This window comes from Pteropus alecto, unplaced genomic scaffold (genome assembly GCF_000325575.1).
Source record: "Pteropus alecto unplaced genomic scaffold, ASM32557v1 scaffold43, whole genome shotgun sequence".
Lineage (NCBI taxonomy): Eukaryota > Metazoa > Chordata > Mammalia > Chiroptera > Pteropodidae > Pteropus > Pteropus alecto.
Window position 1 is genome coordinate 5854181 of NW_006435764.1, and position 18207 is coordinate 5872387.

General features: G+C 48.1%; 2 protein-coding genes and 1 pseudogene across 5 annotated transcripts in view; 1 reads left to right on the forward strand and 2 right to left on the reverse strand.

The window, feature by feature from the left end:
* Nucleotides 1-1284, reverse strand: part of TM7SF2 (transmembrane 7 superfamily member 2) — a 4579-nt gene extending 3295 nt beyond the window's left edge. The window contains exons 1-2 of the mRNA XM_015588863.2: nt 444-1284; nt 294-348 (exon numbers count right to left, since the gene is read on the reverse strand). Of these exons, the coding sequence (XP_015444349.1) occupies nt 294-348; nt 444-626 (238 nt within the window). The 5' untranslated portion in view covers nt 627-1284. The remainder of the gene's footprint in view (nt 1-293; nt 349-443) is intronic.
* Nucleotides 1285-1430: 146 nt separating this feature from the next.
* Nucleotides 1431-15885, reverse strand: VPS51 (VPS51, GARP complex subunit). Of its 4 annotated transcripts, none has more exons than XM_006911123.1 (10): nt 15430-15773; nt 14818-14947; nt 5286-5432; nt 4985-5204; nt 4143-4860; nt 3547-3762; nt 3121-3339; nt 2571-2692; nt 2356-2443; nt 1431-1802 (listed from the first exon to the last, which is right to left on the reverse strand). In XM_006911123.1, exons 1-10 carry the CDS (start codon nt 15652-15654, stop codon nt 1542-1544), a joined length of 2346 nt encoding a protein of 781 aa, XP_006911185.1. In that variant the 5' UTR covers nt 15655-15773; the 3' UTR covers nt 1431-1541. The 4 variants fall into 4 exon arrangements, with proteins under 4 accessions (XP_006911185.1, XP_015444346.1, XP_024901981.1 ...); XM_015588860.2 differs by having other exon boundaries at nt 1432-1802; nt 3109-3339; nt 15430-15876; XM_025046213.1 differs by having other exon boundaries at nt 1665-1802; nt 2356-2477; nt 3109-3339; nt 15430-15885.
* A 2053-nt stretch (nt 15886-17938) lies between these two features.
* Nucleotides 17939-18057, forward strand: LOC112479258 (annotated as a pseudogene).
* Nucleotides 18058-18207: the final 150 nt, after the last annotated feature.

Here is an 18207-nt window from a genome sequence, read left to right on the forward strand (position 1 = left end):
CACACACACACACCCTCAAAGCCCAGGGAGGTCTCAGACCTCGTCCCAAGCCCTTAGGCTGACACCTTGGCTTTCAGATCACCCCAGCCACTGCTCTGTTGCATAGAGTAGCAGCAAATGCTGTAGGTAGGGGTGGAGGGACAAGACGCGTGGACGGGGACAGTGAGCTCTCCGAGGTCTGTTCTAGGGGAAAGAGGCACAGAACCGAGCTCGGAGCCGGGGCCTAATCCCACCAGGCGTGAAGCTCCACCCCAGCCACGCAACTCCGGCGCAAGGACCCATCCCCCAGGCACCGTTAATGGGATAGCGCAGGGTACTCTTGTCCTTCAATTCCTGGCCCTCGGCCACCTGTGGGCACAAAGGGTCTCTGGTAAGAGTTGAGAGCGCCTTTCTTCTCGCCGAGCCCCTCCCTCCGCACGCCTCCCAGCAGGCCGAGTCCACACCTTGCGTGCCGGCAGTAGGTAAAGCGCCGCTTGCAGGCCGAGCCAGGTGAGCCACAGCAGCAGCGCCCGCGGGCTCCACAGAGCCTCGAGTCCTGGCAGGTAGGGAGGTGGGCCCAGGAGGCGCGCCGGGCCCGAGCGGGCCACCAGGAGCAGGTGGACCATGGTAGCAGGGAGTAGCAGCATCAGCGCCGCAGCGCCTGGGAAAGGGGGACGATCGCGTCGGGTATCCGTTCTCCAACTCTCCCCGCGCCCCCGACCCTCCGCAGGCGCCCGGTTGTCTCCAGGGCCCCCTCAGCATTCCCATTGCCCTCTTCCATATCCCGGTCTCAGCCTCCTTCAATAACTTCCATCTTGGTCCCAGCCTCCAGGTCCCCTCGTAGACCCTCCTCCTGATCCCCTCCTGATCCTGTTCGCCACTCCACAAACCCCCGCCCGCTCTGCAGCCCCCAGAGCTGGTCTTTCCTCAGCTCCCTCTCCAGACACTCCCCAGAGCCCTCTGCCTCCGGATGCCCCTCAAAGCCTTCCATCTTTCGATCGTGTTCTATCCCTGCTCGTAGCCCACCCCTCGTTTCCCTCTCAAAAAGCCTCTGGGCCCAGGCCCCCCTTCTCTGCGCCATTACCCAGGGGTCCCCCGAATTCCAGCGGGGCCCGGGAGCCCTGAGGGGCCATGGTCTCCGCTTCGCCGGGAGGTTGGGGCTCACGAAAGTCGGTCAAGGAAACAAAGCCCACCCCATCCCCCAGGAGACGCGTTTAGTGACGGGAGAGATCCGTCCTCGCTACGCCTGCACCTGTCAGGGATCTGAGCTCGGACAGCAAAAGCGCTTGTCCACTGGTCTTTAAATGGGCCCGCCCCCGGTCCATCCTGGGCCCAGCAGACCAGCCAATCGACTCTTGGGGGCGAGTCTGACGCCAGTGCCTCGGAGTCCGTCTCCTAAGCCTCAGCCTCACAACTCCACCCCCAGCAAGTCCCGCCCCAGCACGCGAGAGGGAGGAGACAGTACGTCTTTATTAGGCGGGTCTTGAGGCCGGAGGGGAAGGGCCCAGCAGGCGGGAGACCAGGGGACATGCGGGTCAGGGCGACCTGGCAAGTAGCCGGGCCTAGCCGCGCTCGCAGATGACCTCGACGACACTGGGTTCCATGGGCACTGGGTCTGGACAGCGTAGGGCAGCTGAAGCCACCACTTCATCCAACAGCAGGTGCACAAGCTCCTCGTCCGCCACAAAGCGCCACAGGTAGAGTTGCAGGAAGTGGCAGTCCACCTGCACCTGCTGCAGCCCGAAACGCCCAAAGGTGCGCAGACGCACACACTCCAGTAGCGTCTTCAGGCTGATCTTGATGATGCCGGTCAGCACCGACACCTGTAGGAAGGGACAGAGACGCAGGGATGCAGCACCACAATAGCTGATGTTACAGAGGGGGACCCACGTTCTGGGCAGCGGCCAGGGAGGCAATAAAATGCCATAGCTGTGATGGGGTGGGAAGCCCTAGGTAAGAGGGAGGGATGCAATGTTAGCACCACCCAGCAGAGGCAGACACTGAGATCACCACCGACATGGGGAGGGGGAGGCCTACTGAGTTAGAACACCAGGTCCCTGAGCTTGGGCTGTGCTGGGAGCAGAGACCATGGTGCGAACAGGAATCCCTGGAGAGAACCCAGGACTACTATGGGGACAAGAGCAAGGGCCAAAGAGGCATACTAGATTGGCACCTAGACTCAGGCTGGAGCACACGAAGGTCAGGGCAGAGGGCCATGGATGGTGGCTGTGGGGCTCTGGACCACCAGTCACTCCAAGAAACAGCCCTGAGACAGACTAGGGGGACAGAGTCCTAAGGCTCTCTGGACCAGTATGGAGGCTGCTTCAGCCAAACTTCTCAAGGGACCCTAGAAGGCAGGGCCACTGGGGACGGGACCTTGTTGAACTCCACAGGGCTGAACACGTCAATACGTTCAGAGAACAGCTTCTGGATGTTGCTCAAGAGGTTGGTGTCCATTGGGGCACTGCATGGGGAGAAACGAGCATTCAGAGCCTGCCCTGTATCCATGGGGAGAAACGAGCACTCAGAGCCTTTCCCTGCATCCCATTCGCCTTTGTCCATTCCCCTAGGGGCTACCCTGACCAACAGACCTGGGTGTGTAGCTGGGTGCATAGCGGCCTTGCTGCCGAGAGCTGCTGTACACCGAGAAGGTCCTCTTGCTGGAGTCGCTGCTCTGGGCCTTGCGAACGCCCTCCTCGTACAGGAGCCCCACCTGGTGGTGGAAGGAGGCACTGCAAAGAGGCCAGAGCAAGGGGAACCTCCGGCCCACCAGGTGCCCTAGGCAAGGGCCAAGGATGCCCTAAGTTACACACTCATTTGCTATAAGAATCACACTTGTTACAAGAATCACAGGGTAGGTGGGGCCTGGTACCTAGATGGTGCCCTGTCACTACAGAACTGGTGGAGTGGGGCTAACATGGGACGTAAGAGTTGGTACTGGGGCCTTGATTTTCTGGGTTACTCTGGGCCTCAGCCTCCTCCTAGGTGAAATGGGAGCGGTGATGCCACAATCCAAGGCTGAAGAGGAACAAGTCCATGACTGCACGCACTGCCTGGTCCCCACTGTCTTGATCCTCAGAAGGTTGTTCCCCAGCACCCCCAGCCTGCAGCAGGGTTCCCCTGGCCAACCTGGGGCAGCACCTGCACGTCAATAGCTGTTGTGTCCTCCACTACCCGCTTCATGACAGCACGCACGTTCCGGGGCTCCAGGGTACTGAGCCAGTCCCGTGTCTCCACACTCTTGCGCAGCATCTGCGATATGACCAGGCCCTGCACCTTCACATAGTGGGTCAGCAGCCGCCGTGCTGTCTCCCTGGCCTCCGCACACAATGTGCTCACGGGTGTCACTGGAGACTGGTCCTGAGCCAGGGATGCAGAGGACACAGAGGCAGTGGGTACTGGGGGAGGCTCAGAGACCACTGCCAACCATGAGTTCGGTGCAGGCTGGGCAAGGGGCAGGTTGGGCTGGGCACAGGCAGCTGGCCTGAGTCTGACCATGAGGGCACTGTCCAGCCTCCCAAGTTCCTAGCACCACCGTGCCCTGCCCTGCTATGAGCTGGCAGTTACCTGCACCAGAAACTGTTCATCAGTGAGGGTGAGGATGTAAGAGATGGTGGCCGTCTCATAGTCCAGGCAGAGGCGGGAGAGGAGCAGGAGCAGGGCAGGTGGCGTGGCACCCCCTTTCTCCCCAGGGCTGTCACAGAAGCTCTGAGCTGTCTGGCACATGGAGCGGATGAAACCCACGATGAGGCCCTCACGGACGCCCTGGCTGCAGAACTCACCCTGTGAGAAGATGGGGCCTGGATGTACAGCAGGTCCCCTTTTCCAGGCAGGGGCTGCTAGTGACCCTCTGCTGGGACCCTACATGCCCTGTTCCCTCTCAATGGGATGGCTTCTTCCTACATTCCAATACTGCAGAGCAGCTCTACTGCTTAGGGAAGGGCGTACAGGAGACTGAGCCAGCACTGGCGACTCTGCTTGCAGATGCCCTCAGAGCTTTCCCCACCTCTCCAGGCTGCACCAGCCTTTCTCATGACAGCCTGAAACCATATCCAGAGTGTGTGGGGACAAGAACTGCATGCCTGGTAACTGCCAACCTGCAGCGTGAATAAAAGAATACCCCAAAAAAGAAAAAAGAAAAAAAGCCCAGGGCCAGGCCATACCCGGAAGTAGGGCTTGTTGGAGAAAGACACCTCCTTGGCAGTGAAGAGATGCACAGCAGCCAGCGAGGCTTTGATGTGGCTCAGGATGGAGCTGGCCACATTGGCCAGCAACTCGGCCAGGCCAGGGCCTTCCTTCCCCGCCAGGCGAGGTGCCGCCAGCGCTTGCCGCACGTCGGTTAGGCAGCCCAGGAAGGCCGCCCGCAGGCCCTGCAGGTGGTGGCCCAGGCGCTCGCGGGCCACTCGCTCCACGATCTCCGTGGCAGCCTCGGCCAGCCCCGCAGCAGCCAGCAGGGCCCCGGGTGCCCGCAGGCGTCGGTGGAAGCGGTCCAGCGCCCGCACCAGCAGCGAGTTGTCACCGCCACCCTGCTCCTGCGCCAGCCGCCTCTCCACCAGCGCAAAGTAGCGGCCGCCCAGCTCCCGGGCGAAGGCTGCCAGCTTCTCAGCACCCGCTGGGCCCTGGGCCGCAAACAGCTCCTGGTAGGCCGCCGCCACTTGGCAGAGGCCACCGACAAAGCCACTGCCACCACGGTCGGTGAATTCTAACACATCTGGGGCTGGGGGGGAAGGCCCCAGCTCGGCCTCCAGGCTTCTCAGCTCCTCCTCCAGCCGCCCGCGGGCGTGCGCCAGGAACTCCTCGCACAGTTCCTCAGCTGGTTCACCGAGAGCCAGCAGCAGCTCCACACACTCCGCCTGCTCGGGGGCGCCCGAGCCGCCCTCCCTGTGGGGGGGAAGATGGCAGGGAAGGGCAAGAAAATGGAATTCGGGCTGGGGATGAGGGAAACTGGAAAGCTCTGGGCAGGCCCAGGAGCCCAGCGGCGTGCGATGAGGGTCCGGGGCCACACCTGAAGCGCTGCCGTAGCTGCTGGGCCAGGCGAGCCGTGATGACCTGGCAGTCGTCCTGGATGGCGCGGAACGAAGGCAGGTGCTGGTACTGCTGCAGCACCGCCTGCGCGCGGCCCTGGTAGCGCACCGCCTGCCCGTAGGCGCCCAGCTCCACGCACTTGGTGAGGCGCGAGGGGAGCTCGAAGAGGAACTGCAGCTTCCGCAGCAGCGCGTGGACCCCTGGGGGATGAGGGCCGGTGGTTTTAGCCCCAAAGCCGCAAGGGCCGCCCACTTTAGCACCCGCTCTGGGGCGGGGCCCACCTGCCAGCTTGGTGATGCGCTCGTGGCGGTCCTGCAGCGTGGCGCTGATACGCGCACTGAAGTCCGTGATCACTGCCATGTTGGTGGCCAGCCGGTCCATCTCGTCCTCCATCTTCCGGAAATCGTTCTTCATCTTCCGGATGGTGTCTGGGAGGGCAAGGGCAAAGGAGAGGGAAAAGGAGACGATGAGGGGTGTAGAGGCAGCAGCACCCGGCTTGAGACACGGTCCAGATGCTCTCACACACACCCCCTTCCCAAATGCGCTTAGCTGCTACTCAAGGGTGGCACTGATGGTTCCGTGCATAAGGGCTGCAGTGGTGCTCGGTCACAGTATGTCAGGGAGCTGGGTCATGTCAGTGCAGCAGGCATTTTCTGAGCACCCATGCTGTGCCTCTAGCCCTGATGCAATGGGAAGATGGCCCATGGAGCCGCAGTCCCTGCCCAGAGAGTATGCCCAGATCCAAAAAAGGGCACAGGGCACTTGGCAAAGACCTGTCTGCGTGTCCCCAGGGGCAGCCTCCATGCTGTGTATTGCCTGGCACGGGGGAGACAATAAATACTTGTTCTTCTTTATCTCCTTTCCAGACCTCCCAAGCCCTTTCACTCCGCCTTCTAGAACATGGCCAATCTTCTCTGAAGGGTCTTTTCCCTTTTTTTCCGACAGAGAACCAGGAGGCAGTTCTCCCTGGTGTCTCTGGGCCCCGCCCCAAAACACTTTTAGATAGGTTCTCCTCTTCCCTTCAAGATCCCAGCTTCTTTGAAGACCATGCCATCGAACTACACCCCTCCCGTTGCCGTCCCCGCTGTCCTCCTTGCCAGGTCTCTCAGCTCCTGCTCACTGTTTCTCCGGGATGAAGGAGAAACATTCCATCACAGGAGACTTAAATTCACCTCTATCAATCCATGACTGATTCGAGTGGTCAAAAACTATGTGAAACTATAGAAGACCTAAATAACCAATATGGTCCACCTACCTGATTTATACTGAATTCTTTTCAAGACTCCACAGAATATACCAAAACCTTACCACATACTAGATCATAAAGAAAATCTCAATAAATTTACAAATAAATTGAAATTGTGCAGACGGCATTTTCATCACAATGCAAACCTCATTCTTAATCAGCTATTGGGTCAAAAAGGAAATCAAAACTGAAATTGAAGTATACGTAAAAGATAACAACAATGAAAAAACTACAAATCAGAGCCTATAGGATACAGCTAAACATATATTCAGAAAAAAAATCAGTCTTAAATTCTTACATTAATAAACCAGAATAAACATTCAACTCAAGAAGTTAGAAAAAGTACTTCAAAAGAAAGCAGAAGGATGAATTAATAAAGCTAAAAGCAGAAATTAAAACATTTTTTAAATGGAAGAATAAATAAATCAGAGATCAGGGTCACTGAAAAAATAAATAAAAATAAAATATATAAAATTTTAGTTAACTTAATTTTTAAAAGGGAAAAATACAAAATAAAAAATAAGGGGAGAAATAATCACAAATACACAAAAGAATCACGAGATATAACTTTGCTCAATTCCATGTAAAAAAAAAAAACACCCTGAAAACCTGGATGAAACAGATAACTTGCTACAAAAATAAAATTTATCTAACTGGATTCCAGAAGAACAGAAAACATAGACATGGAGGATAGAGAATGTTTTCAAAGAAAGACTGTCCTTCCCCTCCACACACAGGTGCCAGACCCAGAGGCTGTCACCGGGGTGCTGCCACAGCTGTGAGACAGCTCGTCCCAATGCGCTATGTAAGCAGTGCTCCAGAAGAGAAAATGAGAAAAGCTTTCACATCAATCTGTGGCTCAAACAAAACACTGACATGAAAACACGACAAAGCTCAAAAATGAAAATGACACATTCTTATCTTTTATGAATGGAGAATTAGATAAATAAATGGAAATGTACAGATAAACTAGCAAACAGAATCCAGCAATGTATTACAAAAATAATTGACAAAATATATTCAAGTGGTGTTTAGTCCATGAATGTAAGGATAGTTCAATAGTAGAACTCTTAATTCACTATATTAACAGATGTGAGACAATTCAACATCTATTCTTGATTCAAAAAACATTCTCAATAAATTATGAACAGCGGAATATTTCTCTCCCCCCCAAATGGCAATGCTGGAAGCATCCCATCAGAATCGGAAACATGGCCAGAACGACCATGTTCACCTCTTCTGTCTAATATGGTTCTGGGGATACTAGCCAACCTGGTTAGACTCCAGAAATATAGAGATACACAAATTAGAAAGGAGGTAAAATTATCACTATTTGCAGATTATATATATGCATATAATTGTATAATTAGAAAACCCTAAAGAGTCATTGAAAACACTACTACAAATAAGAGGATTTAATAATGTGACTGAGTATGAAATGAATAAAAGAAATCAGTAGCAGTAAGCAACAGTATTCACAGTATTCACACATACCAGTTAGAAGAAACACTAGAAGAAAAGAACCCATTTTCAATAGCAATTTTAAAAGATCAAAATATCTGGAAATACAAGAAATGTTCAAAACTTTATGTTACCAAAGAATATACTAGAAGGCCTGAAGAAGTGAAAAGACATATCACATTCTTGGATAAGAAGTCCAGTATCATGTCAATTCTCCCTACAAATTTAACTTGATCCAATAAAAATTTAAGAGACCATTTTTTATTCTTCTGAAAAATATAATTTAATGTTCAGATGGAAAATAAGAATACACGAAAATTTTGGAAGTGAAAAGTAGTGAGGGGGAACTAGCCTTACTATAATTTAAAACATTTGTACAACTTTATATCATAATAATTTAAAGTGTGTGGCACTGGTACATGAACAATTACAGATCAATTGGACAAAATAGAAGGTTTTTAAAAATCCAGAAACATAAAGAAATTCACTATTATGATAAAGATAGCATTTTGAGTTAGTGGGGAAAGATGAAATATTCAATAGTGTTGGGACAAATAGAAGTCATTTGAAACAAAACTATAGTGGGATTCAGACCTCACTCCTTACACACACACACACATACACACACACACACAGCAGATAGATCAAAGTTTAAATGTCATTTAAAAACATAATCACAAGAGTATGTGAAGAAAATAGAGGAGTTTTTAAGTATTAGGGATGGAAAGGTTCTTGCTAAGAAACACCTCAAACTCAGAAGCCATCGAAAAGATTAATAATATTGTTTGATATACCAAATCCTCCATGAACTTAATCAAAAGACACTCAAAAAAGAACTGCCAATCATATCATACAGCGTGACTTTTCCTTAGTATGTGAAGAACTCTCAACAATCATTATGAAAAAGAACAATTCTATAGAATAACAGGAAAAGGACATGAACAGGCAGTTCACAAACAAGGATATCAAACAGTTTTTGAACACACAAAAAGATATTCAACCTCACTCACATATTAAAACTACACAGAGACACCAGTTTTCACCTCTCAGATTGACAAAGATCGAAAATTTCAGTAACGGTGTTGGCCACAGTGTGTAGAAAGAGGTATTCTCTTATTTGCTGGTGGTTGTGCAACCTGCTGAGTACTTATGGGATGGAATCTGGCAATATTAACTGCAGTTACCTGTGAACCTTCGCACACCCACAGCTGATCCGTGTGTGGCTCCTGGACCATGGGAACATTCTGTGAGCAGGACTGGGGCGGCACCCAACTTGGGGAGACAGCCAGAAGGGTGAAGTGTCAACAACAAAGACAAGGAAAATAAAAGGGAACAAAGAGACACAAAAATTGCAGGGGAAATAAAATAGCAGAGAAAATTGAAGAAAAAAACTGCGCAAGAACCCACAGAGCTAAAATCTGCAAAGCAATTAAGAGACCAAAAAAATTACAAGAAAAGGTAGACGGTCAATCAGCAGGATGAACTTTTCATGTTAGCAACACAGTCTTAAAGGACAAGACCACTGACCCTTAACTGGAAATTTAAGTCACATAATATGAAATGTTTATACTACTCTTTGGGGCCCCTGGTTGAAGTGGCTTGTATTTTGTTGGAAAATGATGACTGCATTGCCAACTCATGGACAGTGAACTAATGGACATAGCACAGTGTGCAGTTAAAAACAGTAAAAGCAGAGCAAAGGCAAAAGATAGAAGCTGACACGCTGGACCACGGGCTGATGATCATGGAGAGGCTTGAAAGTTCATGAGGCGTTTCATCTCCCCCCACTGAGTTCTTGTTTTCACTTACAAACCACTTACCCCGCAACACAACCTCGGCCCAGGTCTGACAAATGCTACTATCAGAAGAGCAGATTCTTTCTAGAGTGGCTGTTTGGGCCCATGGCACACAGGTGCTACCTCAAAAAGGAAACCTGAGTCTGACTTCCAAAGGAAAAAAAAATCCAAAAACTAAGTTGCCATTAAAACAGAGTCAAAGAAAACCCAGTACTGGTGACATTGTTGCTGACTGCATATACACAGAGCCATTAAAATGGAAATAAAAGTGGCACCATACCAAAAAAAACAAACAAACATCCATACCACTGAGTAATGAAGAATACACTGTATATCTTTGAAGCATTTCAAGCCTGTTAAGAAAAGCAGCTGCTATTGGGGCCAACAACAACTAGCTACCCAGGGACAGGAGTGGGCAGTAACCAGCTGGAGACAGCCTTGCTGGTCATACCGGTCTTCGATTTGTGAAACCCACAGAGCTGCCCATTTAGGACCAGTGCATTTTCTGTGTGCCTGACCGTCTCAATAAAGTTTACTGTTGGATGTCTCTGTTTTCGCTGGGGAAACGGAGGGGACGGGGTTTTCACTGCGCAGCCTTTGGGAGCTTTCCGATTATTAAACAGATAAATGCATTAAACCATAAACACACGCAATGCTTAGGGCAGAGGTCAGCAGAGTATAGCCTGTAGACCACACCCGGCTTGACATCTGTTTGGTTTTTCGTTTTTTTAGTCGGGATATAATTGACATACCGCAAAATTCAGTGCGTTTCAGTATATTTAGTATATTCACAAGGTTGTGTAACCAACATCAATTCTAGAATATTTCCTCACCCCAAAAAGAAACCATACACCCAAAAAGAAACCCCACATCCCTCAGTAGTTACTCCCTATTTCTGCCACGCCTCAGTCCCTGGCAACCATTAATCCATTTTCTGTTTCTGTGGATTTGCCTATTATGTACACTTAACATAAATGAGATTATGCAACATGTGGCCTTTTGTGTCTGGCTTCTTTCGCTTACCATGTTTTCCAGGTTCGTCTACATTGTAGCATGTGACAGCACGTCATATGTTTTTATGAATAATATTCCATTGTGTGGATCTACCACATTGTTTATCCATTCATCAGCTGGTGGCCATTTGGATTGCTTCCACATTTTGGCTACTATGAATAATGCTCCTATAATCATTTGTATACATGTTTTTTGTGAACATGCATTTTCAGTTCTTTTCAGTATATTCCTAAGAGCAGAACTGCTGGGCCATATGGTAACTCTATGCTTAGGTTTTTGAGAAAAGGCCAAACTGTTTTCGGGGACACCGTCCTATACTCCCACCAGGTACGTATGAGGGTTCCCAATCCTCACCATCTTCACCAGCGTTTGTTATATTCTATTTTTTGGAAATCTTACTGGGTATGTGATGATATCTCAGTGGTTTAGATCTGCATTTCCCTAATAACTAGGGATGCCGAGCATCTTTACATGTGCTCATTTGTCATTTGTACATTTTATTTGGAGAAATGTGTATTTGAATCCTTTGCTCATTTTTAAATAAGGTTGTCTTTTTAGTTTAGTTTTTTTTTTTTATGCCTACAGTACCTGGTCTTCCTAGGTGGTCTCCCATCCAAGTACTAACCATGCCTGTCCCTGCTTAGCTTCTGAGATCAGACATCGGGCTTGTTCAGGGTGGCATGGCTGTAGACCATGGACTGTGGCTCCACTAGGGCGCAAACCGAAGACCTTCTTCGTGTAAAGCACACATGCTAACTGCTACACTATGGAACCATAGTCTTTTTAGTTCTAAGTTGTAAAAGTTCCATATATATTCTGGACATTAAATCCTCATTAGATACATGATTTGCAAATATTTTCTCTGATTCTGTGGGCTGTCCTATCATTTTCTTGACAGTGTCCTTTGAAGCACATGATTTTAATTCTGATGAAGTTCAATTTATCTATTTTTTTCCATTACGTGTACTTTGGTGTCTATAAAACACACACGCACACATGCACGCACACACACACACATACACACACATACTTCTGTGTATCTCCTGTACTCTCAACACTCCGCTGCAACATTACTTCACATCTGACACCAGACTGTGGGTTTCCACACATCAAGCAATTCTGAGACACCAGTTGGGTGTTGCAGAATTAAACTTAATTCTGACACTATCTACCTGGAGTTCATGTTGGATCTCACAGGTTAAGGGCACAGTCCTACAAGACTACTCTCACCCCAAGTTAGATGTCAATTGCAAGTCCAAGTTGTCACCTGTGTTTCTGACTGACAAGCTATGAATCGGAGGCTCCCATGACCCCTTCCTCAGGTTCAATCAGTTTTGCTAGAGCACCTTGCAGAACTCAGGAAAACAGTTATCAGATCATCAGTTGATACCAAAAGAAGACAACTCAGGAACAGATGGAAGAGATGCTTAGAGCAAGGTACGTGAGAAGGGGCACAGAGCTTCTAAGCCCTCTCTGGGCCTGCCACTCTCCCAACCCCTCCGTGTCTCCACCAACCTGGAAGCTCTCCAAATCTGGTCCTTTTGGGTTTTTATGAAGGCTTCATCACATCGGCATGATTAAAGCACTGGCCACTGGTGACTGAACTCAACCTCCAGCCTCCCTCCTCTCCCTGGAAGCCTTGGGGTTGGGGCTGAAAGTTCAACTGTCTAATCAAGTGGTTGGTTCTCCTGACCACCTGTCCCCATCCCTCGGTTATCATGTGACTTTCCAAAAAAAAAAATCACCTCTTTAGTCTACGGCCATGCCACCCTGAACAAGCCTGATCCCATCTGATCTCGGAAGCTAAGCAGGGTCGGGCCTGGTTAGCACTTGGATGGGAGACCACCTGGGAAGACCACCTTATTTATTTGTTGGTTTGTTTTTAAAATATTTAAAAATAAAAAAAAGAAAGAAGGAAGGAAGGAAGGAAGGGATTGTAAGCTGACAAGGTCCTTGCAATCTGTGAGGTTAACCAAAGGTTGCCTCACCTAAAAAAAAAAGTAAAAGAAATAAAATAAAAAATCACCTCATTAACATACACTCAAGAGTGGTAGAAAGGGGCTTATTATATAAATAACAAAAGACATCCATTTTATCTTTATTGATCTGGAGCTATTTCAGGAACTTGGAATAAAGCTAAATATTATAACAAAAGATGCCATTCTGTTCTCACATAGGAAGTTCCAAGAGGCTGAAGACCTACATTAGTAACCTGTTTTCACTAAGTGAAAGAAACCCGAAGACTCCTGCAGTTTCCCCCTCCCCTGCCCACTGATAAGCACTCCATATGCTAATGTTCTGTCCAAGCTTGTCAAATGCTTGTTTTGGAATGCTCTCTTCATTTAGCTTCTAAGACATCCGGGCTCCTGGTTGGCCTCAAACCTCCCCAAACATGTTTCCTTTGTGAGCTCTTCCTTCCCTTCCTGACTCTGAAAGTCAGGATGCCCCAGGGCTCCGTGCACGGACCACTTCTCTTCTTTCGGTCCCCTCTCTCCCTAGGAGATTTCGTCTTGTTCCATGTACTCAAGTTCTAGCCTTCTCTGAACTCCAGATCCTTCAGCTAATTCCAAACAATCTTGAATCTCTCCACTTTTCTACTTTCCCACTGCTGACACCCTGGTCTGTGCCATCAGCATCTTGCCTGGACTGCCGTGATAGCCCCCCAATGGGTATCTCTGCCACCCTTGCCTCCCTAAAGTCCATTTTCAACCATGTGGACAAAGGGGTCCTTTTGAAACAATAGTCAAGTCACCCATTCTTCTGCTCATTTCATCTGAGTAAAGAGCAGGATCTTTACGACCACTTACAAGTCTCTACATAATCTGGCCCTCACTAACCCTCTACTCTAGTCACCTACCACTCTCCTCCCCTCCCTTGCTCTCTAAACCCCCTGCTGCACTGTGAATACATGGTGCGTGCTCTTTCTTCAAAGCCTGTAATCCTGCTGTTTTAGCCTCCGTCCCCCATGCCTGGCTTTTTCTCATCAAGACCTCGCTCAAATGTTACCACCTCTGGGGCACCTTCTCATACCTACCCTAGGTAAAGGTGGACCCCCACACATGTTACTCTTTTCCTCTCACCCTATTTTTTTCTTATAGCACTTACTACCACCTTAATTTGTGTACTCATTTATTGTCTGTCTCCCCAACTAGAACGTAGGCTCCAGGCAGGAGCCTGATCTAGCTGGTTCATTGCTATATCCCCAAAGTGCAGAACAGCGCTTGGCATTAGAGAGAGAGAGAGAGGGAGAGAGAGATAGACAGAAAGGCATTCAGTGAATATTTCTTGAATTATAGCCTTTATAGATTTAGAATCCCTGACACTAAACCATACTTTCTTGTTTTCTCCCTTTCTTAGGAAAAAGATAAAATACCAAATCATCCCTATTAAGCAAGAGCTAAGTGTCAAAACATTATACATATTCTAACAAATAGAAAAATGTAATGTTTGCAAAATTCCTGTGAGAAATTTCTCAGCACAGAAACTATAGTTTCTTGTTGTCTGATTCTGGTATTAGCAAATAGAAACGTATCTATTTACTGAAACTGCTTCAAATCAGATAAAAGAACAGTGACAAAGTGTTATTACACTGACCATTGTGACACTAGCAGAGTGAGAGACACCAGAATGCACCCCAAAGAGGTTCACGGAACAATCCATGGACAGCAGGCAGATCCTTGGGATCTGCCTCCAGGACTAAGTACATGCGGGTCCAAAATTATTACAAAAGTCTGAGTAGTGCATTCTACCAACACAAGACAGAAGCTACTATGGAAGACAGCTGAACATTGTCTAGCACTGTCTTGAAGAGAGAATAAAAGGAACAGAAGGAAAAATAACTCTTAACATGATCTTTGTGTCTCTTAATGTCATACATTTTCTCTTTGCTTAATTAAAAAAAAAAGAGAAAGGGAGAAAGAAAAAAAAAAAGAGGCATGCCCATCCTCAAGACAGAGCTGGACCACAGAAGAAAGCTGCCACTAATGAAAGAAATGAACACCTACTGAGGCATCCTTAGTGTCAGGGATTCTGAGGATTTCAGATAAATTCACTTTATTTTAAAATTTCATTTGTCCTTTCTCCTCTTTGGTCCTTAAAATAACCCTCTGAGAGGAGCTATTATCTCTATAGTCTTCTGACCACAAAAGCTCTGATTGACAGAGGTGAGAGTGGATTAATGTCAGGACAGGACTGGAATCTGGGTCTCCTCCCTCTAAATCCCCTGCTAGTTTCCCCAGCACAGGGGGAGGAACTGGGGGAGCTGGGACTCTGAGACTTGCGTCAAATGGGAATCACCTGTGGCCGAGATGAACTTGTTGTAGTTCTCATAGACCAGGGTCTGCATGTCGCTGTCTAGAGCCCGGATTTGCCGCACCATGTCCGTCTCACTGTCCATCAGCTGGGCCAGGGGACATTCTCTACGTAGCTGAAGAAAACTGGGTGGTTAGTATTCAGGTCTGAGGGTTCTCATGTCCCCCCGCCTTCCTCCTAACTGGAAGGCTTTTGGTGCAAGAAAACCCTGATCCCACCCCTGTCAGGAATCCCAAAACGGAGCCTATAAGTGGCATGGCTCTGGAGTTACTAGGTTTGGGGGACCCTATGTGGGGTTTGTCCGTATTTGAAATCCCCAGACTCAGCTAAGTCCCAGTCCTGTGCCAGTCGGCGTCTGGGTCACGCCCCCTATCCCGGGCCTATCAGAACATCAGGAGACCTCAGACTCCACATAAGGGCAGTCAACTCCGCCCACGCCCCCGACTCCAGTTCTGTCCCAACTGCCAGGCCGTGGGTCGTCCTGGGCGAGGGTCGCCTTCCTCTTGTGAACCCGTTTCCTTCACCCCCACAACAAAGTCGGAGGCATGATCTGGGGGTGCAGCATATCGGGGGCCTGGTTCCCCCACATACACCTACCTTGTCCAGATACACTTCCGGGTCGAAGTGCGCCCCGTTGAGATCTGTCGGGTCCAGGGGGTCCGGCCCTGCGCTGCGCCCCGCAGCCTCCCCCTCTGAGAGACCGTAGTAAAGCTTCAGCATTCCGTGCGCCTTCCGCCGACGCTCCGGAGCCTCTTCCTCGGGCCCCTCCGGGGAGTCCCCAGGTCCAGACCCCGGGCCAGGCCCAGCGGCTGCCGCCGCCATCGCTCCACCTGCAGCCCACCAGCTGGGAAGGAGACCGGGAGAAGCCACTTCCGGGAACCATAAAGTTGTTGTTGCAATGAGACAGTCCTTCAAGTGAAACGTTCCCCTGCCGCCGTGGGTCCTTCGAGACTAGAGTTCCTCCGTACGTTTCCTCCCCGAACAAAGAGGTTCCGGAAGAGCCCTGGGTTCCCCCAGCATCTCCAGTGGAAGTTTTTGGGGAACTAGTCAGGTTGCTGCCCTCGTAGAGGGAAGATGGGTGGCGGCTCCCAACCCCGCACCCCCGCACCCCCACAGGCAAGAGCCCGCGGAATATGTCCCTAGATGCAGTGGTTGGAGCGCGGGCTTTAACAGCCAGAGAGCGTGTGCCTGGCATCCTGCCCACTGCCTCGTTACCTGGGCAGCGGCTGTTTCCACCTCAATTCCTAAAATTGGGGTACGCACTCCACAGGGGGCTGCGAAGATTAAATGCACGGTACAGTACGCCGCACGGTGCCTCTAGCGCGGTGTCTTTCGAGGCTTGGTTCAGAATTGCCTTCAGACTTAAACTGGTGCGTTTTAAAACTCTGGGCTTCCCCCCAGACCTAGCTAACTTATTTTTTTAAAAGTCCACAAGTAGTTCTGGTGCACTTAGACGTACCGTGTTTAGAAGACAGATTCGGCAGTTCTTAAGTGACTGATAGGATGTGCTGAGTGAGGAGTTGGGTGAAGATGTTGAGGATAATTCTCGGGTTTCTGATTTGGACAAAAATGCAGTTGTAAACGGTGAAAAGCTCAAGAGGACGAGAATGACTTGGAGTTCAAACTGAGACCTGCTGTTTGAACGGAGAAAACGATTTTATCCACGTGGTCCTTGAAATATTACTTATGATTGATAGGTGGAGGGGGGCGGTCGTGGTAGAAAGGCAACAACTTTGTTTATTCTTTGGCAAGGTCCTGAGGGCCAATCACATCCCACCAGCTGTTGTCCTATGGCCTGTGAACTAAGATTTTTCTTTTTCATTTTAAATTGTTGAAAAAAATAATGACATTTCATGACAAGTGAAAATTACATGAAATTCATGTAATTATAAAGCAGATCTTAAAAGTTCTCATCACAATAAAAAAATATCGTAACCATAAGGATGTTAACTTATTGTGATCACTTCAACATAGATACAAATGTGTTGTATATTTATATGTCAACATCTCGATTTAAAAATGTTCATAAATTCATAATTATGTGAAATCACATTTGTGTCTATAATTTTATTTGAACACAGCCATGCCATTTGTTTACACATTATCCATGCCTGCTTTCTCTCTACAAACAGGTGAGTTGTCGCAACAGAGATCACATGGCTGGCAACACCTAAAACATTTACTATCTGGTTCCTTGCAGAAAAAAATCTGCTCATCCTTGAATCTATGGGATGTTCAGTGGCTGTTTAAAAAAATACGTGTATGGATTTTAGCCTATGAAGCTATAATCTCAAGAAAATGAAGAAGAGTATAAAGATTTAGATCAACTCCAAGAATCCTACGAACTTTTTAAAAAGTTGCAGAGTACTAAGAAAAATTATCCAAAATTTGGAAACAACCAAGGACGTAGTATGTCCTTCCAATGTCACACGGGCCATTATTTCACAAGCCTGCCCAAGGTTTATTACCCACAGGAATGTACATTAGTTTGATTTTGCTATCTACTATTAAGGATTCAGACTCTAAAATTACAATTAGGTATTTTCCAGGAGAGATACAAAACATATCCAGCAGAAAAAATAACCTCGTTATTTTTATTAAATTTTTCATCGTCCTGTAGGACACCGGTTTTGTATCTAACTTAGTTATATTCTAACATTCCTCTTTAAATGCCTATTAATATGCAGCTCTTCAAGATGCATTACCACCTTACGGAGGGGGAACCCCCTCACTGATGAGTTAATACATCTTAGTTACATGTGCATCCTATATTAAATATATCTTTAACTTACACATTCATTCTATATTGATATCATATTTCTAACTTTCTGAAAATACATACGATGAGGCTTTTAAAAATGTTGTTATGCATGTGTATGTATGTGCATGTTGGTGCATAAAGTTACATCAAGAAATGCCCCCCCTCCCAAAAGAACCACTCAAAGAGGCCCACTCAGCAAACTGCTGAGGGAGTTACCTCAGTAGTTCCGTTTTCTGTATACTTGTGTAGTATGTAAATCTGTTATAAGAACATATTCACACACCACTTGGATAACTTTTTAAATGGCATTGAGCTAGGAGCCCTAATGTATAATAGTTCATTTGTGTCTACAACCATGCCACCCTGAACAAGCCTGATCCCGTGTGATCTCAGAAGCGAAGCAGGGTCAGGCCTGGTTAGTATTTGGATGGGAGACCACCTAAGAAGATGAGGTGCTATAGGCGTAAAAATAAATAAATAAATAAGTAGGTAAATAAAAATAAGGAATTGTAAGCTGACAAGGTCTTTGCAATCTGTGAGGTTAACCAAGAGTTGCCTCGCCTAAAAAAACAAACAAACAAAAAAAAGCAAGAACTTTGGGACACTTGCTTTAA

Bases quoted from the DNA above. Each gene is read 5' to 3' on its own strand.
- VPS51 (XM_015588860.2), bottom strand. From the start codon at position 15,654: ATGGCGGCGGCAGCCGCTGGGCCTGGCCCGGGGTCTGGACCTGGGGAC. The intron at 2,444-2,570 runs GTCTGTTGGTCA...CTCCCCATGCAG, and splicing joins GCACCCAGCTACACACCCAG to TGCCCCAATGGACACCAACC. The intron at 1,803-2,355 runs GTCCCGTCCCCA...CCCTTCCTACAG, and splicing joins GCCCTGTGGAGTTCAACAAG to GTGTCGGTGCTGACCGGCAT.